This window comes from Panonychus citri, unplaced genomic scaffold, assembly GCF_014898815.1.
Source record: "Panonychus citri isolate SS breed McGregor unplaced genomic scaffold, ASM1489881v1 Contig00141, whole genome shotgun sequence".
NCBI lineage: Eukaryota > Metazoa > Arthropoda > Arachnida > Trombidiformes > Tetranychidae > Panonychus > Panonychus citri.
Window position 1 is genome coordinate 4,475,934 of NW_026515546.1, and position 26,338 is coordinate 4,502,271.

Here is a 26,338-nt window from a genome sequence, read left to right on the forward strand (position 1 = left end):
AGATTAACAAAATTGTACCTTAAAGTTAATCATCTAATCTAATAATTAAGTGACTACTCATTAATGGAAACTTTCATAATGATTAAAGGATTAAAGGTTGATGAGTTGGGAAAGTTTCTCCCTGTAAATTGATAATCACAACAATAACCATTATGATAACTAATGAACTTTTTTCCTGATACAAAAGTTTATTGATTGGTGATCATCAGTCCAGTGAAAATGACCATTGGTCAGAGATCCACCTACTTGGCACGATTATGTTTATCCTTTTGTTTCACTTTACTATTTAGGTATCAATCCCTCATCCCAACTACACACCTCAACCTTTAGCCACTTAAATTCACCTTGATGGTTCACTTACTCTCTCAACTATAATTAAATGCTCATTTCATTATCTCCCATGAGGTTAGGAAGATGATGAAGAGGAGGAGATTAGGGGATGGAGAAGAAAAAATTACCTAAACATTTTCTTCCTTTTCTCTCTCTCTCTCTCTCTCACTCACTCATCTTCCATGTTATTTTGACCACTTACAATCTAATCTACTCCACCTTATCCCTCCCATTTGACCACTTCAACTGACCTTTACGTATAAAGTGCCAACAAATTAATGATATCTTATCATTCATAGTAAATACAGTTACTCATCCAATGGATAAAATTATTAAATTACTTGGGAAAAGATGAAAATTTTCTCAATAAATCTCTCTATTCATTCATCTCTTAGAGATATAACTTAACTTGAAGTTAGAATTAAATATAAATTAAAGAAGAAAAAATAACATTTTCCATTTCTTATTCTCTAATGAAAATAAATTGTTGTTGATTATATTTTTCTTCCCTGTAAATATGGATGATAAAACTCATGTATGTACAGTTGATGCAAATTATTCTTCATAAGAAATTAATATTATTCTGATGAAAGTTTTTTTCTTCTTCATTTTCATGACAATATTCATTTTCGATTCTCGTGTATATTTGAAATGAAGAACAAATCAAATTCAGAATCAGGGAGAGAAATTCAATTTTATTGATAATAAGCAGAACCAAGAGCATGAGAGAGAGAGAGAGAGAGAGAGAGAGAGAGAGAGTTGAAAATATGAGATGAATTTTGATTGATATCATGAAAAGAGAGACAATAGAAAAAATTGCAACTCGAAAATCAGATAATAGTAATTTGGATAATATTCAGTAAAGTTCAGCCATGTAAATAGCATTTTGCTGGTTAATCAGAAAATGAAACCAATAGTGGCTATGAACCTTTTAATTGTTTGCTAATTAGTCTACAATTAGCTTGATAACAATTTATTCCTATGGAAAACATCAGAGGTGGAAAAGGGGAAATTGCATATGAGAGAGAGAGAGGATGAGTAAAGTTAATATTGTGTGTGATACATTATTCTTGAATCTATCATGTCAATTGTAGTATCTAAGGTTGTGATTATCATCATGAGAGGTTCAGGAGTTGAGGTGGGAGGTGAGTGAGCGGGTGAAGGGCAAATAAATGGCAAGGTAAGCAAACTGTAAATCAAGTTAATCGCAATTAAGTCGCTAAGCTTTGGCAAATTAAGGTAGGAAAGAGAAGGGAGAGAACAAAAATTAGAACAAATGAGAGAGCAAAAAGTCATAATGAGAGCTAAAGGGAGAGAGAGAGAGAGAGAGAGAGAGAGAGAAAAGTGAGTGAGAAAATAGGAAGCGGAAAATGAAGATGAAGCGGGAGATGGAGATGGAGGAGGAAATTGTTGTATCAATAACTTTTCTTTTTTTTATCCTTCGAAAGAGAACTGAATGAGTGAGCAAGTGAGTGAGAGAGAGAGAGAAGAGAAAAAAATTTCATCATGTCAGCCCTTCTCATCGTCATCATTATATTAACATTGATTATTATCAGTGATTAATCAGCAATTCCTAATTTAATGAATCTTAATCGTGATTCTTTCGGCTAAAGGTAACTTATTGATTCTTATAATAATCTTATCATGGATAAGATTTCATGAAGAAACTTTTTTCATTGGCCAGACTAACAACTATTTCTATTACAGTGATGGTCAGTTTAATGGTCAATTTTAATGTCAACAAATTGTTATCTCAATCATTGACTCTGTAGTCATTTCCACTGATTGATTGGTTGGGATACTTTAATTCCGGTTGTGGTTCTTTTGATTGTTAATCAACAATCAAAAGAGAAATGGATTAAGGGAAACAATTTAATCACGTTATCTGTCTAAATTGTTAATGATATTGGAATAGTTAATGATGATTATCAGTTGATAATAATAATGAGAAAACTATCTGGTTTAAAACAATCAATTCATTGATTTTGCTAATGATTAATATCAAATTCAAGATAATTAATTATGTTGTGTTACTTTTTAATTACAGCTCATCAATCAGTTAGTCAATTTTCAATTAATCTTTTCTTAGTTGATTAGAATTAGATATTGATAGTAAATATATTCAAGAATTGATTGGTTGATTATGTGAGTCTCGCAATTTGTTAATTATTAGTTGAGAGAGTTCCGGTTAATCAATTGGATTGAAAATCGAATAGGATTTTCTAGAAAATTTTAATTGTTGTTGATTATTTACCTGAAATTAATCGTTTTGATTGGACTAGAGATGATGATGATAATGGTAAGATGATTGTTGGTATCAAAATGAAACATATGATCACTTTTAACAAAATATTTACAATCCAATTAACGTAATTTAATGGCAATGAACAATTAACTGGTTTACTTATTATCATTGATTTACTTGCACAATTAACACCTCTCATCATGGTACGATCATCATTACATGATAACGATGATGATGATGATGATGATTTTGATGATGATTTTGATGATGATTGAAACACTTTTGAATTACCTATTAATCCACAAGGAAATTGGTTACAATCAATTAGAATCATTATTCTTAAATCACTCAACTTCAATTCATTTGGAATATAAAAAGAAAACTATTATCAAGTTTATTCAGAGAATTAAAATGAAGAAACAATTAAGACAATTTAACTTTGAGAGTTATTTAATATTGGAGATGATTGATAAAGTCATTGTAAGGTTATTGTGATTGAATTTAATCACTTTTAATTGGAAAGAAAATTATTCGAGATCGATGTTTTCTTACCAACAATTACTTTACATCTAAACAAAAAAAGCTCAAGAAAATCAAGAAACATGAAAAAAAAAATCTTTCCCTTTGGTAGACTAATTTTCCTCTAGATGGCGTTAGTTTTGTTGACAAATTTTTTCGAACTCAAGTAGCGACATCTCTTGAGTTTTAGTCGAACATTTTGATTTAGATTAGTTTTAATTGATCTGTTTGCTTTTTTTTTATTTTTATTACAATTTAAGTTAACATGGTTAAGGTTAATTAGTTAATTGTTAGAAAGTTGAGAAATTTTAAAAATTTAGAAATGATCAAAGTGATAAAATTAGATTTCTTCATTAGTTTCAATTGATTAGTTGATTGACTTAATCATTAGACTGAGACTAAAATGATTAGATTTTAATTGTAATTAAGTTTTTGTTGTCGTTTTCTAATAAAAATTTAACTATTTGAGGTGAAAGACTTACTCAGGATAAATTTAATTGTTACAATTAAAGAATTGGTTACAAATGTTATCAATTTACAAGATCAAGTTCACCTAAATGATTAATACAATTACAATTAACTTTGAATTGTTTTAATGATACACGGAAATGATTATATTAATTAAAAGGTTAAATTATCTATTTGATTTTCTTTTAATTAAAGTGGACAATTAAAAGTTTCTGATCGTTTCAATCAATAATCACTGGTCAACCATTTAAAGTTAATTTAATAGACTGAGAAAAGTTAAAAATTAACTTTAAAGTAATTGATCAGATTGATTAAACAATAGTCGTATATGTGATTAAATCTGATTGTGATCAATGTAATTAGTTAGCAATTAAAGAGCAATTTAATTCATTTTTTGGTTAATAATCAACAATTTTAAGGTCAATGAAAAAGTTAAACAACTTGTTAAAGTTTAAAATCAACTTTATTGATTGAAAAGATCAGAAGAAAACTTTAATTGTCCACTTAATTAAATAGATAAATTATCCTGTTAATTATAATCATTTTCCTGTATCATTAAAACAATTAAAAGTAACAATTAGATAACAAAATTAACTGTAATTGTATTAATCATTTAGGTGAACTTGATCTTGTAAATTGATAACATTTGTAACCAATTCTTTAATTGTAACAATTAAATTTATCCTGAGTAAGTCTTTCACCTCAAATATGTAACAAAATTATTGATTAGTAATTGTTACGTCTGGGACGTTACCATGATGATGACCATGATATTCATGGTCATCGTTAATTGTCACGATATCGTATTGAAATATCGATTATTAGAATGTTCTAGAAACTTCTGAAGGTGATCATGATCAGTGTATCATGATCACCTTCGTTCTATTGTAATACATTGTATCCTTCTAGTTAGTCCCCATTCCCTCTTTCCTTAGACAACATTAAAGTTCTTGTTATATTTATAATTGTGAGTATATAAGTTAATATTATTCAATTCTTAAGGTGAATCCGAAACTATCGTTTCAATTGGCGACCTAGGCAGGATGTTCGTGTGATTTGTGTGCCGCAATTTCGAAGATTCGAGGATTCGAATTTTATTCTTTGCTTAAATCAATACAATAAAGTTGGTACAATAAATAATAAAAGTGAAACTGGTAAGTTTCAAGGAGATTTTCATCTTTATTGTGACATAAGGATATACCTCAAGACAGCTTCTAGAGCAAGTCGAGGTGTTGAAATTTGTCACAATTTCTAGAATTATTTAAGGTTATAACTGATGATATAAATATGATACCTTAAACAGCTTCAAAAGCAAGTTGGGGTGATATATATTTATCAATAGAATTTGTTAAGGTTATTTAATATAAAGGTTGTTGTTTGAGATAGAAAATTTAATAGTTGGACAATCGAATGCGAGATGTCTATTCTTCACAATAACCTTTCCTCTGAGCCAAATCTGAATATTTATCGACTGAGTGGTGATAATAATCAAGACATTTTCGATTGGCCTGAAAATTTCGAATTCGAAACTACTGCTGTTGGATGGGATGATGACCTTCGATTGAAGAGATTCCGTTATTTATCACCGGAACTATTAAACTTTGGTACATTTCTTATGTAAAAAATAAAATTATTGATTATAATGTAATGAAAGAAATGCTACTCAGAGATATGGTTAATCCAAATTACGTACAATTGATGGAAAGTAAATTGTACCAAGGGAAACAAAAGGAAAATCAATCGATTTTATCATTTATATTGGACCAAATTAAACTTTGTAAACGAATTAATGTTCAGATGGATGAGAGAAAAGTTATAAGGTTGATCGTCAGAGGAATCAAGCCTGAAATTTCTCAGTATTTTGCCCAATTCGAAATTAATTCAGTACATGATCTTTTACAAAGAGCCCAGCGAGCTGAGGCTACTCTTCGACGAGCTAGTGATAATGTTTATCAAAGCTCAAGTAACTCCATCGTTGGTCTGGTGATGGAGATCAATCAAATGGAAGCTAATATTGATAGATTAGCTTCTCAACTCAATTAATTAGTTTTATTGATCACTAGAAATTTGGTTAAAACGTAGGAGATGGTACCTTGTGGACTGGTTGTTGTGTCAACAGTCGCCTCCTCCTTATCCAACTCATTGCGCTATTGGTAGCAAGGGAGATGGTTCTTTTAAATTACGTGGCCGATGGATCCATGGGAATTTTACATACCTTGTTCTAGTTTTAATATAATTAATTATGTGATAATCAAGTTAATGGAGATCTTATTGCAATTTCTCATTCTAACTTGGATTAATGTTTAAGAAAATGTTGAGAGAATTTGTTATTTGAATGAATTATTTGTAAATTAACATTCTTAATGTTAATGTTACCATATTATATGTCATTTATTGTTATTAATCTAATTGTATTAGCTGTTTTTTGCTTTTAACAGTAATCTAAAGATGACTTCAGAGGTGTTGAAGGATAAAAATGATAACTTCGTCAAGGTGGTAGGGATTGCCATCGATCAAATATTAACGCTGAAGAAAACATTGAAACGACCTGCTCCAAAATCAGTCATGGAAGCGATTGAAGGTAAAATCAAAGGTAACCAGCTACTCATGAAATATGCTTATTTTCGTTGTTCGGGAATTGAAGACGAAATCAACGGTAAATTTGATCAACAAGCGAAAATTTTGGAAAAAGCTCGTGCATGTTTATTAGAATTTGCTGCTTTATTTAATGTAATTAAATTTTATGTACCTGAAGATGTTCTTCAGTTTATAATTTCTGAACATAAACAAGTTTATTGTAACTCCGAATATGTAAAGGTTAATATAAAGTATGAATAATATTGAATTGGTGTTTTTGTCGCATTCGATGTGCTTATTAAATGCAAAAATTGTGCTTATAAATTAATCGATATCGTAACGAAAGAGAGACCTTTCGTCTAGAGGACGGGGGTAATGTAACAAAATTATTGATTAGTAATTGTTACGTCTGGGACGTTACCATGATGATGACCATGATATTCATGGTCATCGTTAATTGTCACGATATCGTATTGAAATATCGATTATTAGAATGTTCTAGAAACTTCTGAAGGTGATCATGATCAGTGTATCATGATCACCTTCGTTCTATTGTAATACATTGTATCCTTCTAGTTAGTCCCCATTCCCTCTTTCCTTAGACAACATTAAAGTTCTTGTTATATTTATAATTGTGAGTATATAAGTTAATATTATTCAATTCTTAAGGTGAATCCGAAACTATCGTTTCAAATAGTTAAATTTTTATTAGAAAACGACAACAAAAACTTAATTACAATTAAAATCTAATCATTTTAGTCTCAGTCTAATGATTAAGTCAATCAACTAATCAATTGAAACTAATGAAGAAATCTAATTTTATCACTTTGATCATTTCTAAATTTTTAAAATTTCTCAACTTTCTAACAATTAACTAATTAACCTTAACCATTTTAACTTAAATTGTAATAAAAATAAAAAAAAGCAAACAGATCAATTAAAACTAATCAAAATCAAAATGTTCGCCTAAAACTCAAGAGATGTCGCTACTTGAGTTCGAAAAAAATTCGTCAACAAAACTAACGCCATCTAGAGGAAAATTGTTCCTTGATTTTGTTGAGCTGTTTTCTTGTTCAGTTGTAAAGTAATTGCTGTTAAGAAAACATCAGTTGAATAATTTTCTTTCCAACTAATTGTGATTAACTTTAATCATAACAACCTTACAATGAATTTACTAATTGTGTCCAATATTAAATAACTTTCAACTATAACTCAAACCAACTTAATTGTTTCTTCATTTTAATTTTCAGAATAAACTTGATAATAGTTTTCTTTTTATATTCCAAATGAATTAGAGTTGAGTGATTTAAGAATAATGATTCTAATTGATTGTAACCAATTTCCTTGTGGATTAATAGGTAATTCAAAAGTGTTTCAATCATCATCAAAATCATCATCATCGTTATCATGTAATGATGATCGTTTCATGATGAGAGGTGTTAATTGTGCAAGTAAATCAATGATAATAAGTAAACCATTAATTGTTCATTGCCATTAAATTACGTTAATTGGATTGTAAATATTTTGTTAAAAGTGATCATATGTTTCATTTTGATACCAACAATCATCTTACCATTATCATCATCATCTCTAGTCCAATCAAAACGATTAATTTCAGGTAAATAATCAACAACAATTCCAATAAAAAATTGTTCAAATTTCTCCATATCTCAATCTATCATTAAGAGTAATTGTAATTTACCCTCAAGGTTCATATTCACTCAATCAATGGAATCATTTGTTCAATTTTTATCTGATAGAAAATGAAGTTCACTTTTTTTTTTTTTTCGAATTTTCGAATTTTTCTCACTTTCGATTTGTTTCTCTCTCTCTCTCGTTCAGGGCGTGGAGGTGGACCTCAATATCGAACAGCAACTGCCTGTGAGAACAGTATTCTCGAAATTGTCTGTGAAAAGGATACTCATATTAATCTAATTCGAGCAAATTTCGGTCGATTCTCAATTCAGACTTGTAATGATCACGGAAGTCATGATATGAAAGTTGATTGTATGTCACCAATAAGCTTCAGGGTCATGGAGGAAAGGTAAGAATCTAAATTGATCATGATTAGCAAATAGATTAATCATTCATTTCATTCAATTGGTGTTATTGTTTTTAACAATAATAATCTTGTTGATTGTTGATTGTTTACCAATTTAAAAAAAAAGTAATTCCAATTATCCCTTTTTGTATTTATCTAAATACAAATAATACTTTTATTCTTGGTGTTCACAATGTTTTTCCTTGATTACTTTGAAAAAAAAACCCTGCTGATTAACAGGCAACTAAAAACAATAGTAATTTATTAATCTCTCGGTTAATTAACTTGATTGATGATCTATTTTTTTCTCATACAAAACATACAACTAATCATGGATTTGCAACTTTTCAATCCATGTTGATTATCATCCTCTTAATCCCTCCTTCTAAACTTTTTTTCTCTCGCCTCTTCTTAATCCACATGAAAGTAATTTCTGAGTCTTGACTATTATATTGACCCAGTGGAAGGAGAGAAAAAAAAGAGAAAAAGAAAAAAAAATCAAAAACAATCTTCATCTTTCATCTTCATCATCAATATTTTCCAAAACTTTATCTTCATCTTTTCTTGTAGCAAAGGATAGAGACAACAAATTATAATCTCCAAGGCAAGAAGAAGATGAAAAAAAAGATGATGAAGAAAAAACTGTGAGAAAAAACTGTATCCTCTCTCTCTCTCTCTTTCTCTCTCTTTGTTGAACAACTTTCTTCATCATCATCATCATCATCTTCATCTTCATCTCTCTTCGCTCTCCTCCTCCTACAACAACACCAACAATTATTACTCCATTGCAACTACTGTATCTTTCTTAGAAGTGTTTTCTTACTTCATTTTCCCATAGACGAATCTAGTAAATCTTGTGTCCATCATCATCCTCATCATCTTTGACAGGACTAGTAAACATTAGCATCTTTATCATCATCATCATCATCATTTTAACCATTTCAATGTGTGTTTATTACACACATCATTTTATCTTCATCATCTTTCATCCATTCACAGTAGTAGTTAAAACAATAACAAGACCTCAAGAAGAAAAATAAAACTAAAAACAACAACAACATGATAGAGACAAAAAAAAAATGTCAACATGTTTACAATTAACACAATAAGATTTGATTGTTTGGTGGAACCAGAATTTAGACAAACTCATTAGTACAACATGATGATTACAAAGATAGAGACATAGACATGAATGGAGAGATTCAAGTTACAGGATGAAAAAAATGAAACTTTTTGATGGATTCACCATGAATACTATGAAATAGATACTCATTGACTTGATCCATTTCCTCCCCACTCTCCATCTTCATCCACCATCATCAACTCAATTCCCTCCTTCTCCTCATCATCCTCATCATCTTAAATGTTTCGATTAAACCTTAATAATCATAATAATTAGATGGTCAACTAGCCTTTCACGGTTTTCATTACTTCTTATGACAGATTCATATCAAATAACCACTCCCAATATTTTTTCTTACTTTTCTTCATCAGGATAACTTTCACTTTCTTTTTTTCCTCCATCATCTTCATCTTTAAGATGCTCTTTCACATTATAATGCTTTTCAAATCTCCTTTTTTTTTCATCATCTTCTTCTCGGTTCACTTATTTTTATATCCATTTTTTTATCAACTGTTGAACAGACAAGCTTAATTGTGTAACAGGTAGTCACATAGATGATGATGATGATGATGATGATAATGATAATGATTTCTGCAAACAGTGAGAAGCTTAATCTTACTTGTTGAATAGTTGTGTGTGTGTGTGTGTGTGTGTGTGGAGGTTGATGTGTCATTTCAATGGTTATAATGTTATTGCTGCTATAAATTACATGGGAATTAACTGTTGATGATGATTATGTTGATAGTTTCAATGATTATCATGATGATAATGATAATAGTTTGTGAATGTAATTTACTATAAAATGAAGATGATAATAGCTATTACTGTATGTGTGTCTTTCTCTCTCACTCCTTCCTGTGTCATCTTTGTATATGCTTTTCACCTTTTGGAATGTAATTTTCTATCATCATCATCATCATCATCATCACCTTTAATGAAATTTTCTCTCTCACTTGAAGATGAGTTATTTGCAATATGATTAAATTGAGTTGGAGAAAAAGATATTTCTGTTTCTAGGGAGAAGATGAAAAAATTTCATCATCATTATTTTGATGATGATGATGATGATGATGGTCACTCTGATGATTACATTTCTTCTTGTTTGAAATAGTTTTCTGTCATTTACTGACCATTAACTGGTCATTTTCTTTGGACTTTGGTTTAGATTTTCAAACCATAATCAACAAATTCCCTTTTCTTTGGTCTCATATGGATAAATATTACTACTTTTCTCCAGGTTATTAACAGTAGCAAATTCTTTGGGTATATAATTATTGCTCATCTTCTAGATCATCATTCTCATCATCATCATCATCAGTCTTCCACTGACTGATGAGATTAACCCACTACATGTTATCTTTTTGTTACTTTTTTTCTTTCTTTGAGAAGAAAAAAAATAAGATTATTTGTAATTCTTTTTCCTCGAATAGTCAATCTTCAAGTTGTCTCTTTCATCATCCTCATCATCATTTCTCTTTTTCAAAAGAATAAGTTAAATGACAGTCTATTAATTGTTACTTTCCTACTTCATCTTCATCTTGTCGGTCATTTTACTTTTCTTGTTTGGAGATGAAGCTGAAAAAAAAGTGAAGGCGACGTTGATAATGATGATGATGATGATGATTCTGTTGATGAAGGATGAAGATGAAGATGATACACTGATGAAGTTTTAAAGGAAAGGTCGAAAAGTTTGTTCGCTTTTCTTTTAATACTTAAAATACCTTTTTTTTGGACTAAGAAAAGGTCGTCATTGACTGTAACGACCACAGACTGTGCCGACTGGTCAATAAAATATTATTTTAAGGCTAAACGATAATCTCCTTTGGTCGGTCAGCAAGTAATGGCCTTTTTCACCTTTCCCGTTTTTAGACAGAAATAGAAAGAGAGAAAATAACCATTACCAAAAGAAAGAAAGTGACCATAGACTCTTAATCTTCTCTCTTTCTCTTCTTCTCTGTCTATGTATCTTTTTCCCTCCAACTTTTGTCTTCTTTCGTCTCTCTCTCTCTCTCTCTCTCTCTCTCTCTGATCTTTTTGAGGTCATTTTGAGGTCATGATTTAGGTAAAAGTAAAATCCTCAATCTCCATAGGCTTTCAGTAGCTTTTTACAAACTATTTCCATTTTTTTCTTGCCTTTTTCTTAATACTGACCAATACATAATAACACGTTATCATTGTTGGTCATTGTGTATTATTTTTGCCAACTACACAACGAAAATGCAATCAAATGCTGGAAAAGAAAATAATTTGTCTCATTTTTTTTTCTATTATCATCTAATGCCCAAGGTTATTTTTTTATCATTTCCACTGAATGAGAGAATGAGAAATAGTCTCTCTCTCTCTCTCTCTCTCTATTTACTTTCTATTACACAGAGAATGAAGAAAATTATTAACAGAAGAAGAAAAAGTGAAAAAACCCCTCAGGCTAAAACCCGTACTCGTAAGTTGAGGTATATTATATTTTAAAGTTTTCTTATAAATAAATTCCTACCTGAATATACATGAATAACCCTTATGATAAAAAGGTATTTGTATTACATTAGCAGCCATTTATGGGATATTTAAGAAGCAATTTTATCTCCATCATCATCATCATCATGTAAACAAAGTCTATTCAAGCTTATAATTGGATTTCGCTGTAAAAGAGGCTTTTACCTTCCGCCATATTGGTTTATCTACAGAACAGAAAATGAAGAAAAAAACTGCAAACGGGAAGCCCAACAAACTATTAGCTTGCAAAAAAATGCATGATAATAGTTATGGTGGCGATGATGATGATAATGATGATGATGATGATGATGACAGATCAGAAAAAAAAGAGTCCAAACAATTATGCAAATTGTATTATTTGTGCAGGTCAAATCATAGGGTTTACATTATTAACTTAACGGACTAATAACTGACCTCAACATTTGCTGTCGTTTTTGTTGTTTCACTTGATTGGGATGATGATGATGATGATGATGATGATGATGAGGATGCAAACATTTGCAACTGGTTAATCGTTTTGTTTGCAAGGCATTTGTAAAAAAAAAGGTTTTCCTGATTGACATTTGGATTGGATTTTGTTTTTGTGTGTGAGTGTAAATAAATTGATGTGATTGCTGTTGTTTAATAGCTTCTGGTCCCAAGATGAGAGAGTGACTGAGAGAGCGAGAGAGGCAGAGAGGAGGAGAGGGAAGTATTGAATAGCAATCATCAAATTAGTTGCATCCTCATCAGGACTATTATCATCATTTAATGTTGACTGTCTCCCTCTTTCAAGATGATTTGTCTTTTTTATATTACTCCATCTTCAAGTCTCTCTCTCAGTTGATTTCATTTGGTAGTAACATTGCTCAAGGGAATCTCGTCTCCATCTGTAAACATCATGTGTTCATTTGCAACCAACATGACAACACTGAGAATGTCAACAAAATTGCAGAATCATCATCATCATCATCATCTTACTTTAGTCCTCCGGTAAAAAACTATTGCAAATGTCATCATCATTTTCATCAGCTCTTGATGATTGGTGCTGGTTTTTTGCTCTTCATCTTAACAACACGCATTCAACTTTGAATCTAATTTCCACTTTTTTTGCCTCTCTCTTTCATCATCATCATCCCACTTTACAATCAACTTAATTTCATTGAATGTTTTTACACCATGATAATGATTACTTCCGCTTGTCATCAAGATTAACCTTCATATGATGATAGTTTCTTTCTCTCTCTCTCTCTCTCTCTCTCTCTCAATTCAAACTCACACTGAATTAAAAACCTCAACATCAGAAAAAAATCTAATTAAAATGCTACTACATTGACCAAGGATGAAAACGTTTTTCCCATTTACCATTAGCTAAGTAACTTTTATCATCATCACCATCAACATAATCATTATCTTCATCTTCATCTTCATCTGCATCATTATTATGTTTTTCTCTTTGCATCATTGTCTTCATCTTCTTCTTTCTCTATTATCATCATTCAAATTTTCACTCTTGACAAATGAATTAACATCTAATTCACAGAGAGAGAGAAAGAGGGAGAAAAGTAAATTGTTGAATTTATCAAACTACCAAATCTTTTCTTGCCACCAAATTAATATTATCTTTCCCTTAATCAACAATCAGATGTAATCATCATTCATTATTTGACAACAATTTACTAATTTACTGCAAGTTAATTTACCATCAATTCTGTAGACCTGAAAATATTCAAATTCAATTTCACTCTCATCACAATTTGCATAAAAGTCAATTTAACTCAAATATCATCATCATAATCTACTATATTGATTAAGATAAGCTCAAATTTTGGGTAAAGATTGTGCTCAAGATAAAAGAATTCTATGAGATGTTGAGGTACCGAAAAATAGAGCCGAAAATACTACAGTAGCGAAAAATAGTACGAACAAAATCTGAGTAGCCGTTCATGAGAAATTCTGACTCAAAGATTTTAATTTACGCATGCGCAGTTGCGCTTTTTTACAGCGCGTATTTCAAAAAGAAAGAGAAAGAAAGACAGGTAGAGAAAGAGAGGAGAAAGAAAGAGAAAAGAGAAAGAGACGAGAAAAAAGAGAAAGAAAGAAAAAGAAAGAGAAAGAGAATGGGACGAGAGAGAGAAAGAAAGAGAAAAAGAGAAAGAGATGAATAAGAAAGAGATGAAAAAGAAAGAGATGAAAAAGAAAGAGATGAAAAAGAAAGAGATGAAAAAGAAAGAGATGAAAAAGAAAGAGATGAAAAAGAAAGAGATGAAAAAGAAAGAGATGAAAAAGAAAGAGATGAAAAAGAAAGAGAAAGAGAAAGAGAAAGAAGAGAAAAGGAGACGAGAAAAAAGAGAAAGAAAGAAAAAGAAAGAGAAAGAGAATGGGATGAGAGAGAGAAAGAAAGAGAAAAAGAGAAAGAGATGAATAAGAAAGAGATGAACAAGAAAGAGAAAGAGAAAGAGAAAGAAGAGAAAAGGAGACGAGAAAAAAAAGAGAAAGAAAGAGAAAGAAAAAGAAAGAAAAAGGAAGAGATGAGAGAATGGGACGAAGAGAAAAAGAGAGTAGTGAGAAAGAAAAAGAAATTTAGTTTTGAATTTCTCGATTAAAAACGATTCCCATTTCAACAAACCACGGGTCTGGCAAACAACCTTAAAAAACTTTCGTAAGAAAGTTTTTTCCCGCTTGTCATCACTTGAATACAATTAACTTTTTAATTGCAATTTAAAAGTTAATTTAATAGTTTAACAGTGTTGTCATTGATGGTGGTAAATTGATTAATACACTTTCTTAATTACTTTTGATTAGTTTTCGAGGGAAAATCATTGAGTGAGAAAAGTATCTCTTATAAGAATAATAATAATAATAAAGTTCTAATATCGAAATCGAAATCGAATTTTTTTTTATTCTTTTTCGCTTCTCTTACTTGACCATTGCCACACCCTAACCCCACTTTTTTTTACTCTCCTTTGATCGTGAGCTGAATTGATGAGATTTAACTTCTCACAGATTAATTGTGATTCTAATTACAGATACAATTAATTTGGAAACATTTACCATAATATATTCAACAGATTAACTTAAAGGTAGATTAAAACTATTTAGTAAATTGTTGAATGTTATATGTATTATATTACCAATCTTGTTTAACTAAATCACTTTAACCCTGAATCTTTAATTGTAATAATAATAAAATCAATATATATATAAATTGTTGATTAAATGACCGTTGGATAGTTAAGTGTATTTTATTATATTGCTTTTGATTCATTTACAAGGTAAACTTACTTAGGCTTAATTGTTAATTCCTAATAAATATATTTGAGAGGAGAAATTTAAATGTCACATAAATTTAATATTAAATCGACATATTTTTAGTTAATTATCGTTAGTTATGAAGTCAATTAAAATTTTAAACTTAATTTTCTCTCTCTTTCTCTCTCTCTCTCATCTTCATCCTCATCTTTCATCTTCATCATCTTGTATTTCCCTATCATCGCTTATGTCGTTTCACTTTGTTGTTGTTTTATTAACGATAATCATCTTTGAGTGTCATCATTAAAACAACTTATTAATTTAACCCCCTCTGGGTACATATTATGATGACATAGAGATGATGATGAGGAGGGATGAAGATGGAAAGAGAGAGAGAGAGAGACCATTATTGAGATAATTTGAAAGCCTCTGAATGAAAAATCATCTTACCCACTATAATTATCTTCATCTTTTTTTCTTCTTGATGAAAAGTATCTTTCTCTCTCTCCCTTTCTTACCTTTCTTTTATCATCTTTCGACTTCCTTTCTTCATCTTCCATTTTTCATCTTTTCTCTCTCACTCTTTTACCTGAATGAATTAAACAGTAGCAATCAACGATCATCATCATTTCCGTTCGCATGAATTGATGTACCTGATGATTTTATTAAAACGGACAGTTTGAATTTCAATATTCCCATGTGACTTAATACAAAATATAAATTGAAAAGCGAGAAAAGAAAACAAAAAGTTGCAATTAACAATTTAAAAGGTAATAAACATTATCATCTATCTAATTAATGATTGTTAATTGTTATCAAATTTGTGTGTGTGTGTGTGTTTGTCAATGAGCAGCAATTTAAAAATCTCATCCCGGTAACTCAATTCATCTTATACAACATTATCCTTGCGGCTCTTTAATCATCATCCTGGTAACATTTTATATCCTTAATATCCTCTTAGTATCATCATCAATATCATCATTTTATCATCATGGTCTCTCTCTCACTCTCTTCTATTAAATCATGATGATAAGAACTAGTCTTAATCCCTCAGAATTAAATATATCTTTGTATTCAATGGACCTCCCCTGATGGTGTATGATTAGTGTGTTAATTTAAACCAATTTGTTTACTTCATTAAAATTGACAAATTTAAACTCAAAAAAAAATGAGCTCCCAATTTAATCATCCAACAATAATAACGACGATGATAATTAACCATCCTCATCATTTTTACTTACCATGATTCTGATAATTATCTTGATTCAGTTCATCTTTCAAGTTATTTAATATTTCCAATGACCTTTATCACATAAGAGTAACTCTGTTAATAAAAGTTTATCTTATTAGTTTGATTTGCAATTAGATTGCAATTAATTGATTACAATCTTCACTCTCTATCAATCTCCTAATTTGTATTTCATTTCACCCGAAGAAGAAGTAAAAAAAAACAAAATCAGCTGATGGATCATCTCTCTTAATCTTAATAAAGTGAAAACTTTTGATTATTAGCAAAGTAAGTGAGTGAAAGAGAGAGAGAGAGAGAGAGAGAGAGAGTTGATTATTATCAATTGATACTAATCAATAATTTAATATTATGATTGATGATTGATTATTTAAGTGCGTGTATATTAAATACCCACTCAAATGATCACCACAAATTGAAAAGTTTTCATCCAACTTGGTAAACATTATTTACCATTAATTTTAAATTTCTAAAATTTCAAGAATCAAAATTCAATCTCAATACTGAAACCATGAAGAAGAGATTGAATTTTCTGTTCATCATCTGTTGAAAATGTGTATTCCTTTTCTTAATCTGAATTATATATTTCCCATGCTCTTTTCCTTTCATCTTGATGCCTGATGATCGTAAAGCCTTCAGGGTATGATTTTTTTTTGCTGCAGATTCTTAATCCTCATTGTACTGGAAATGACATTTACAGATGATGATGCAGATGGAAAGATGCAGATGCATTGGGTGATTCTGATGATGATAATGATACTTATGATGATGATGATGATGATGATGAAGATGCTGGTGAAAATGAAATTGAATATGATGGTAAACACGGTTAGTGTCAATAAGTAAAGTGAATTGAAAAACTTTACTTTTCAATTCAATTGATCGTGAAGATGAAGATGATGAGGATGATGATGATTTGGATGAGAAAGAGGAAGATGAAGATGATGATAAGTTGTATTTAGATAAAAATTACCTGGTGTAATAAGTATTCAATGCTGGAAACTGGTCTCTCTAAATGATAACTAAAAGATGCTAATGATGATAAATATACTAATTAAATTAACTAGTAACAATTATCACCATTGGATCGTAAGGATAATTAAACTAAATCAACTTTTAAAGTCTAAATAGTTGTTGTAACAATTTACCTACAAACTAATATTATATTGACAATTTTTGATCAACTCTATTGATTACAATTACTTTTTTTTACCTTTAATCTATTAGCTAATCTAGAAAATTAAATCAGGATAATTAATCTACCTTGATAAATAATTGATTTATAATTAACTGTTAAATGAATTAAATGTTATTAGTGAAAAGTTTGTTTTTTTTTATCATTTCCTTAATTTTAATCTTTGAACACAATTAGGATTTGGCTCTGGATTAGACTGATAATAATATTAATCTCAATTTCCAACAAAAGGATAATGTCAAGCTAATTGTCAAGCTTAATTGTGTTCAATTGCTCCTCAATGATTGGCTAGTTAACTAACAATCAATAGTGAAAAATACATTAACAATTTATTACTTTTCTCATTGAATTTCACCCAACTAATATTACAGAAAAAAAAACTTTTCTTGAAGTGATTCCAATGCTGATGATTATTATTATTATTATCATCATCATGATTAAGATTATTGCAATTACAATTAAGGTTGAATGTTAATTTTGTCTTAATCACGTTGATATATAAAATTAACTTAACAAGTTTAAATTTAAAGTAACCATTTAGCTGAAAAGTGAATCAGATTTACCATGAAAAAAAACAAGCTTCATGATATTAAGCCTTTTGAATGGGTTTTCCTGAATCCTTTTTTTTTATTCCTATGAAATTGATTATATTAACCAGGAATTAAATTTCAATTACACCTTCAATTGAACCTTTAATTGAAGTAAACTCACCAAGGAGTAGTATCATTATTATATAATTTCATGATTATATTTGTTAATAATACGATAATTTAAACATGATGAGGATAATAATGATTAGGATGATGATGATGATGATGATTCTGGTTAACATTATCTCTTGTTTTTTTTATCACTGAACAAAAAAAAACTTGTTAATCATTTGGGAAATGATGATGATGATGATTAGTTTTTTATCCTCTGTATTGCAAATCCATATAAAAAAGGTTCTAAAATGTAATATATTATATCATTAGTAAGGGAAATTTATATTTACAGGTACATGAATAGGTTACCTTTATGTTGACCTGGTCAGTTTACAAAGGGTAGGGAAGGAAAAGATGAGGATGGAGATGATGATGAAGATAATCTGCTCTTTCATCAGATTAAGAGGAGAATGAGAGAGAGAGAGAGAGAGAGACATTCACTGGTTATTTTTTCTTCTTCGATCATCATCATTATCATCATCTTCTTTCCAGAGTAAATTATATTTCAATCTAATGGGAGTTTGAATTGGAGAAATTTTTTCTTCTCTATCAATTTATTATTCTTAACTTGGTGAACAGGTAAATGGCTTTAATTAGATCGCCAATGATACCTTTAAGGGGCTATTATTATCATCCGGATATTTTTTTATCTCCATCAACATTGATTTTTGGTTCCAACCTACAGTTTGAATTGTATTTAACTTTTTCTCTTTCTCATCATCTTTATCATCTCTCCCTCTCCCTCTCTCTCTCTCTCTCAATCTACAATGATGATAATAATAAAAAGCTCAACTATGATCCCTTTTATCAAACTCACTTATCAGTCACGATTTCACAGCAAATCTCCCGTCTCTTCATCAGCTTTCATCTCATTCTCATCCCAATGATGATGATCATCATAATCAGTTAGTTTGCTGATAGATGGAAACAACAACAAGAAAAATAAAAAAGTTATTATATTATTAATAATAAACAAATAGAAAAACAGAAAATGCTGATAATAGTTACCTTTTAATTCAGTTCTGGAAATTGGTTATTACAGATAATCCTGATTTTCAGGTATCACATTGATGATCGGTCAATGTTCATCTCTCTCTCTCTCTCTCTCTCTCTCTCTCTCTCTCTCTCTAACTCATCCGTTCACCTTTCCTCATGTTTATATTTACAATTAAATACGTGAATCAATGATTATCATGATGATGATATTAATAAAAAGTAATATTAATGATAATGGTTTTTTGTTCAGCTTAATTTATATTGTAAACATACAGGTAGTCAGTGTGAGTGGTAAGCTGCAAAGTGTGTGTGTGTTGTTAATAATAGCAATGATTACATGGTAATTATTGGAAACAAGAAGATAATCAGCTAATCAGTTAATCAATTGATTGTTACCTTATAGACAATAATCATTTAGATCAATTGTTTTTTGTTGTATTTATAAAAGAGGATAAGATTACTAATGTAGATGAGGAGGAAACCGTTAACCACGATATTCACAAATACTGACCGTTAATTGTTTGGGTTATTGATCAGGTAATTGTTGAAATGAAAAACAGGAAATATATAAAACTGAACATTAACTTAATTATAACTTGAGACCTTAATTATTATTCAATTAACTTTTGATTGTTATTACTTTTTGTTTAAAAAGAGTAACAAATAACCAATGGTCAGTTGCCTTTTCATCATTTACATAAACCTGAATGGTTTTTCTGGTTACCTTGATAATTATTATGATGATTATCATGATGATCGTGATAAAATGTATCTAATATTTATTACAATTAGAAACATTGAAGTTAATCATCAATCTAATTTGATTATCATCATTAACTGTCAACCAGAAATTGTCCCTTTCAAATAGGTAACAACAATCAACTGTTGATGATTGGAAATTGAATGAAACGAAAAAAGAAACAAAATGAACCGTTAATTATTTACAATTAACTGTACTAACACTTAAAGAGAGTTAATTGTAACAATCAACAATCAAGAAGGAAAAAAAAATTAACCAAATGAATAAATGAATAAATGAATGAATGAACTTGTAACTATGGAAGCGAAAAGAAAAGTTAATTTTGTTTTTCTTTATTTAATCTAATCGAAATATTTATTTCTCTCTCTCACCTTAATTCTAATTATCTTGTCAATCTGATGATAATTAACTTAATTATCACAATTTAGCTGTGGAATGAAACAAAGTTGTCTAATCGCCGCGACCAGCGCCTACTTTGGCGATCCCTGCCCAGAGACACCTAAATACCTTGAGGCACAATATCAATGTTTACCAGGTAAGTCACTTAATCCATTAAATGTTACATAAAGATGAACCTTTTTTTTTCATCATGATCATCATCAGCTTATCTATTAAAGAAGTAATTTTCTCTCTCTCTCTCTCTTCTCTAAAATCTCAACTGACCAATGGTCAGTTCTTTATACATAAAAGAAGAAAAGAAAAAGATCAAATAGAAATAAAGAACAAAAAGAAAATCTTACCTTAATTTAACTTTCTTTTTTTCTATGGTCAATATTTATTTAGAACCATTATTATCCATTATCAATGTAATTCTTTACTTATCATCATATTTTCATCTTTCAGACAGAAAAAAATTCTATTCTCTACCTGAGTGATCCAGATTCTCTCTTTTTTTATCATTTTCTTTTCTTCATCCTCATCTTTTTTTCTCTCTATGTAAACTTTGCATATTCACCTTGTTAATATCTTGTTACCTATTATTTTGTAATAATATTAAGATTATCAAGAGAAAAGTTTCTCATCTCTCTCTCTCTCCCTCTCTTAGCGTGAGTCCATTGTTGTCCATTGTTGTCCATTATTAGTCTCTTATTATTGAATATTAATATTACTCTAATAAGCATTAGTCTCTCTCTCTCTCTTCCTTGTTATCTTCATCTTTTTACTGACCCGTTGTCATCATTATCATAATTCTGAGAGTATTGATAATTTCGTCGTAGTAAATGTCCAATGAATATCAGTTGGTTTCTTTTTTATCTTGGTCTAAATTTGCGATAACTTCCCAGGGGGAATATTAAATTCTAATAAACATGAATATCTTTTTCTTATCCGAAACTCCTATGGAGATTCATCTCATCTACCTATGAAGTCTCGTGAAGAGAAAATGTATTGGAAATTATTTTCTTTTCTTCCTCATCCTCATCATCTTCATCTTTCTAACAAAAAGGTCAGGTTAAAAAGCCATTTATCAGAAGATTACCTTTCACTCTTATCAATCCTCTTACCTAATCTCTCAGCTGAGTGATTACCTGAGTTGCTAATAAAAAACAAATTCACAATTTATGGAAACATTTTTTTTTCATTACCTCTGTGATTAGGGTCATATTATTATCCATATGCATAATATATACTAATACCTGAGTCTATTACATTATTAGTATTATGATTATTACAGATTATAAGATTTTCTTTTTTTCGAACTTTTTTTATTCTCTTTTTTTTCTCTGTCTCTTCATCTAAGCTTCTTTTCTTTGACGTTCCTTTAAAAAAACAAGGTATTAGTCCCATTGCCATACCTTTATTTTTGCACGAGTTTTGTTTTCCATCTTATGAGATTTACCTTTTCTTACCTTGATATAAGTGTATGAGTGTATCCTGATCAACAACAACAACAATAAACAAACTTGAACGTGTTTATTTTGAGTTAACTGGTTATCCTTTTGCTTTCAGGTTCATTTTGCAAATCGTTTGTTGTTATTGCCTTCACTTTCTCATTCTCTCTCTTTTTCTCTTTCTTTTTATTCGCTAATCCGATAAACTGTCCCATTCTTTACGATGGTCATTACTATCATCTTCAATCTCTTTGAATTAGAAATTAGATATTAGAACAAATTCTGATAACAAAGTCCTTCATTCGACTTTTCTCTCTCTCTCTCTCTCGTTTTAATCCCTTCATCTGTTTATCAGTATTCTCTCTCTCTCTCTCTCCTGGTCGATTCATATTCGAATGGATCTCACATTGAGTCTCTGTCTCTTTCGCATTCACACCGATAATCCTCTTCGACATCATCTTCTTATTTTCTCATCTATTTAATCTTTAATCTTCTCCTTTCATTTTTACATTCTTCTTACTGTCAACACAATCTTTTCATAGTTCTAAACTTTGCTTAACTTTTTCTCTCTCTTTTCTTTCAAATGTTTACTCTTTTTTTCCTCTTCTATTGTTAGAATGTTTTCCTTTTGCATATTTTACTCTCTCTCTCTCTCTCTCCATCTTCATCCATCAACAATTTGCTCTACTTTCTCATCATCAACATCATCATCATGATCCAGTATCAATTTCCCTTCTTCCGAAACTTCCCTTTCCCTTTCCGTTTCCATATATTAATAACATTTCAGAATCTAATTTACCACCATAACCATAATAATAACAACATGAAACATCAAACATCAAACTGAACAATTTACATTCTTAACATTCATGATACCCAATGAATTTTCATGGAAAAATATAAATTGAATAAAAAAATTTTCACTCTTCTTTCATGATGGTTAGTTTACCCTAGATAATAATAATGAATTAATCGTATCAAGTGATAAAGTTTCAATATTGAAAATGATTCTTTTGTCTATTGACAATTTATTAAACATGAGACTTGGAAAATGATGATTAATTGTGAGACATTATTTTGATGAAGATGAAGAATAAGATTTACCTTGAGAGAGAAATGATTAAACTAATATTAATTGATTTTCTTTTTATATTCTTTTTGTTTTGATTATCAAGACAATCAAAAGAAACGATATCGATGGCAGTCAACAACCCCGAGAAGTAAATTACCTGGCAAACCATTATCATCGCCATCATCATCATCATCATCATCTTTAGCATCTTCATCTTCCTCATCCTCCTCTTCTTCAATTTCAACGGTGCCTTCAATATCTCAGACACCACCAACATCATCCTCATCTTCATCTGAATTACTTAAACCTGATTCCCTTGAATCAAACCATGTTCATCCCAATGCCTCAAACATTGAAAATTCAATGAAAAATGGGTTGACACACCTAAACTCAGGTTATTCAGTAGCCGCAGGAACGTCAACACGTAATAATAATGATGATAAAATCAACAACAACAACAACAACACAACATCCAGAATCTATTTAGATACAACTTCATCTTTAACCAAATCAGGGGCCAAGAATAATTCAATTGAGTTGAGGTTACAATCTCAATCATCGGGATCATCCTCTTTATCCTCATCTTCATCATTATCTTCAGGCTTATCATCATCATCAACTTTATCACCTTTATCATCAGGTAAATCAACAATCTCATTAGCATCATCATCTATAAGCTCAAAAGGATTAATACCAACAACAACACCAATAATCCAAGAATCATCAACATCAAAAGGATTAACTGGTAATCAAAATTCAGGTTTATCTTCATCACCTTCACCCTTGACCATTGGTAAGGTGACCAATGATTTTGATGATCGACCCATTTATATTAAGCATCCTCATCCTGGCTCATCACCTTTTTCATCAATATCATCATCATCTTCATCTTCATCTTCATCACCGGAAATTTCAATCATTCCGTCAAGTCCGTTAGATTCATCAGCACGAAGTAAAAGTGACCTACATTCACCTTACTCATCTTATCATAAAAGTCAATCAATTAATTCAGGTTCATCCGTACCTTCAGCCGGTGAATCTGATTACTCAAATACCTACGAATCGCCCTCATCATCATCATCATCATCATCATCGTCCAATGTTAACATTGAAACCGATAAATCTGATAAAGTTTCATCAAGTGATCCTGAATATGATGAGGCTTCAATTTTCATCCGACATCCTCATCCAGGAATGATTCGTGATCCCTCATCGTCCTCATCATCACCAACAACAATTAAACCAGTGTCACCTACACAATCAACAGGTTATGATGATCAATGGATTAAAATTAATCCTGGTTCAATGATGATCAACGAAACAACTAATCAATTATCAACCGATTCATGGTTATCAAATAATCTATCATCTTCTAATATGGTTACCGGTGTTGTTTTCGCTCTTGGTGCCGCTCTATCGGCACTCGGTGTCTTCTTTTACCTTTATATTCGTGATACTAACATTAAATCACGATTCTGGTCACTGGCATCAGCGCTTAACGGTAAAATTATCTGTTCCCGTAACATTGGACCAATGGAACCTGGTGCAAGTTTAAAAGATGATGTTTCCACCCTTCGTAAACGAGGTGGTCATCTAATCTCGGTCACACCAACTTCTAAATATATGTCCAGTGAGAATGCAGCTCATTATATTCGTGATCCAATAATCGGTCCTGGATCGGGATCAACGCTCAATGTTATCAGTCCATTAGGTGTAAAGTACCTTCTTCCCGGAAATGCAAGTTCAAATTTAGGCTCATCAGTGAAAGATTTGACTTATGGTTGTGCTCAATTAATGGACACACTTACAACACCATCATCACAGCAACAGCAACAACAACAACAACAATTTCAACTTCAACAACAGCAACAATTAATCAATCATCAAACTCTTTCATCTAGAAATCAAAATCTTCTAGGTGTAAGTTTACATCAACATCCTCATCATCATTTACGTTCATCAGCTGGTTTACCCTTGCCCATTGGTCTAGTGGTTGAACATGTATATGAATGTATTGATGATGATCCATACACAGCTAAATTGTTCATGCCGGTTGATTGTGAATCAAATAAATACCAACGGAGAGACAATTCAATTTACAATGGAGGTGATTTCATGTTACCAATAAGTAATCACCACCATCACCATCACCATCATCAGCAACAGCAGCAACAACAACAACAACAACAACAGCAACAACAAATGCAATTACAATTGCAACTTCAACAACAATCAACTGATTTAGCGACAACTCTTCAAGCTTTACCTGCAATTGTTCAGGAAAATGTTTCAACAACCGGAGGAGTTCAGATGACAATGAACACCAGCAATTCCTCAAGCCTTTCACAAGCAAATTTAACCAACAATTCCCACCCTCATTATCAACTAGGCTTTGCCTGTTATCCTTGTCAATCTCAGGTAGCATCTTATATCAATAAGGATCGTATTGATCAACAATTACGTGAAAATTTATCGACAATTAACTCAATAGATTCACGAAGACCTGAAATTGTTTGAGATTGTTTTCTCCAATTCTCCAACACCATTGATTGTTGTTCTCTTGTTAATTGTTGTTGTTATTTTCTTCTCTAATTTTTGGAGAAGAACAAAATTTTCCAAAAATATTGTAAATATTTTCTATTACATAAAATCTTGTTGAAAGAACTTTTTTTCTACCAAATTCCTGTTGGATTTTATCATCACCATCACCATCATCATCGTCATCGTCATTCTCATCAATTATCATCATCGTTGCTCAAATATCTTCCCCAATGGAAAAGTGTTAATCTGCCAAAAAAAAGTTTTCCAAACAATTTAAAGACGAGGATTAATTTGCTTGCTGCCAATTTAAATCACTGATGATGGTCACACTTATTGTAGATATTAATTGTAAATCATTTTTCTAAATTGCTCCTTAATTGCAATTGTATTATTATTATTATCGAACCTTTAATTTATATGAATCAATGTGTACATACAAAACATTAGCACAATGTGCCAGCTAGTTCACCTTTAATTATCATCACCATTTGTTTACATCATTTTTGTCAACCCAAACGTTTTTATGTGTTGACCAATTGGATTGACCAATCAACTGATTATTGGATAATATTGATAATAATAATAAGGATTAAGGATGAAAATGAGTAAACAATATTGACCATTTGCCCTTAGGATATAATAACTTGTAAATCTGTGATATTTTTTTTTTCATTATCAACATTTAATTGACACTTAAATACACACACGTTATGAATGAAGCAAATTTAATAACAATGTCATTCCTAAATTAAATGATTTAATTGTTGTCATTAACTTTTTTATATACTAAAACTATTATTAATTAACTTAATTCGCGATACTAATTAATAATAACGGAATCAATTGATTGATATTATTGTTTATAATAATTCAAATCCTCGGATTTGACTTTCGGAAATCAGAGTTTGACAACAATTGATTAACCTAATCAAATGATGAAAAATTAATTATTTAACTTTATGATTGGTTTT

The 26,338-nt window shown here is 30.3% G+C and overlaps 2 protein-coding genes across 3 annotated transcripts in view; one reads left to right on the forward strand and one right to left on the reverse strand.

Annotated features, from left to right (window-relative positions):
* LOC128395625 (lachesin-like) overlaps positions 1-3,134 on the reverse strand; it is a 29,643-nt gene extending 26,509 nt beyond the window's left edge. For both annotated transcript variants that reach the window (XM_053356086.1, XM_053356087.1), the window contains exon 1: positions 2,585-3,134. In XM_053356086.1, the coding sequence (XP_053212061.1) occupies positions 2,585-2,909 (325 nt within the window). In that variant the 5' untranslated portion in view covers positions 2,910-3,134. The remainder of the gene's footprint in view (positions 1-2,584) is intronic.
* Positions 3,135-6,010: 2,876 nt separating this feature from the next.
* LOC128395138 (probable serine/threonine-protein kinase nek3) lies at positions 6,011-26,120 on the forward strand. The gene is made up of 5 exons (XM_053355539.1): positions 6,011-6,390; positions 7,621-7,757; positions 7,982-8,183; positions 20,354-20,460; positions 22,930-26,120. The coding sequence occupies exons 1-5, from the start codon at positions 6,011-6,013 to the stop codon at positions 25,341-25,343; spliced, it is 3,240 nt and encodes a 1,079-aa protein (XP_053211514.1). The 3' UTR covers positions 25,344-26,120.
* The last annotated feature ends 218 nt before the right edge of the window (positions 26,121-26,338 follow it).

Excerpts from the sequence above, each read along its gene's own strand:
- LOC128395138 (XM_053355539.1), top strand. The coding sequence starts at position 6,011 with ATGACTTCAGAGGTGTTGAAGGATAAAAATGATAACTTCGTCAAGGTG. Across the intron at positions 6,391-7,620 it reads TATGTAAAGGTTAATATAAA|TTGTTCATTGCCATTAAATT; the intron begins GTATGAATAATA and ends GTAAACCATTAA. Across the intron at positions 7,758-7,981 it reads ATCAAAACGATTAATTTCAG|GGCGTGGAGGTGGACCTCAA; the intron begins GTAAATAATCAA and ends TCTCTCGTTCAG.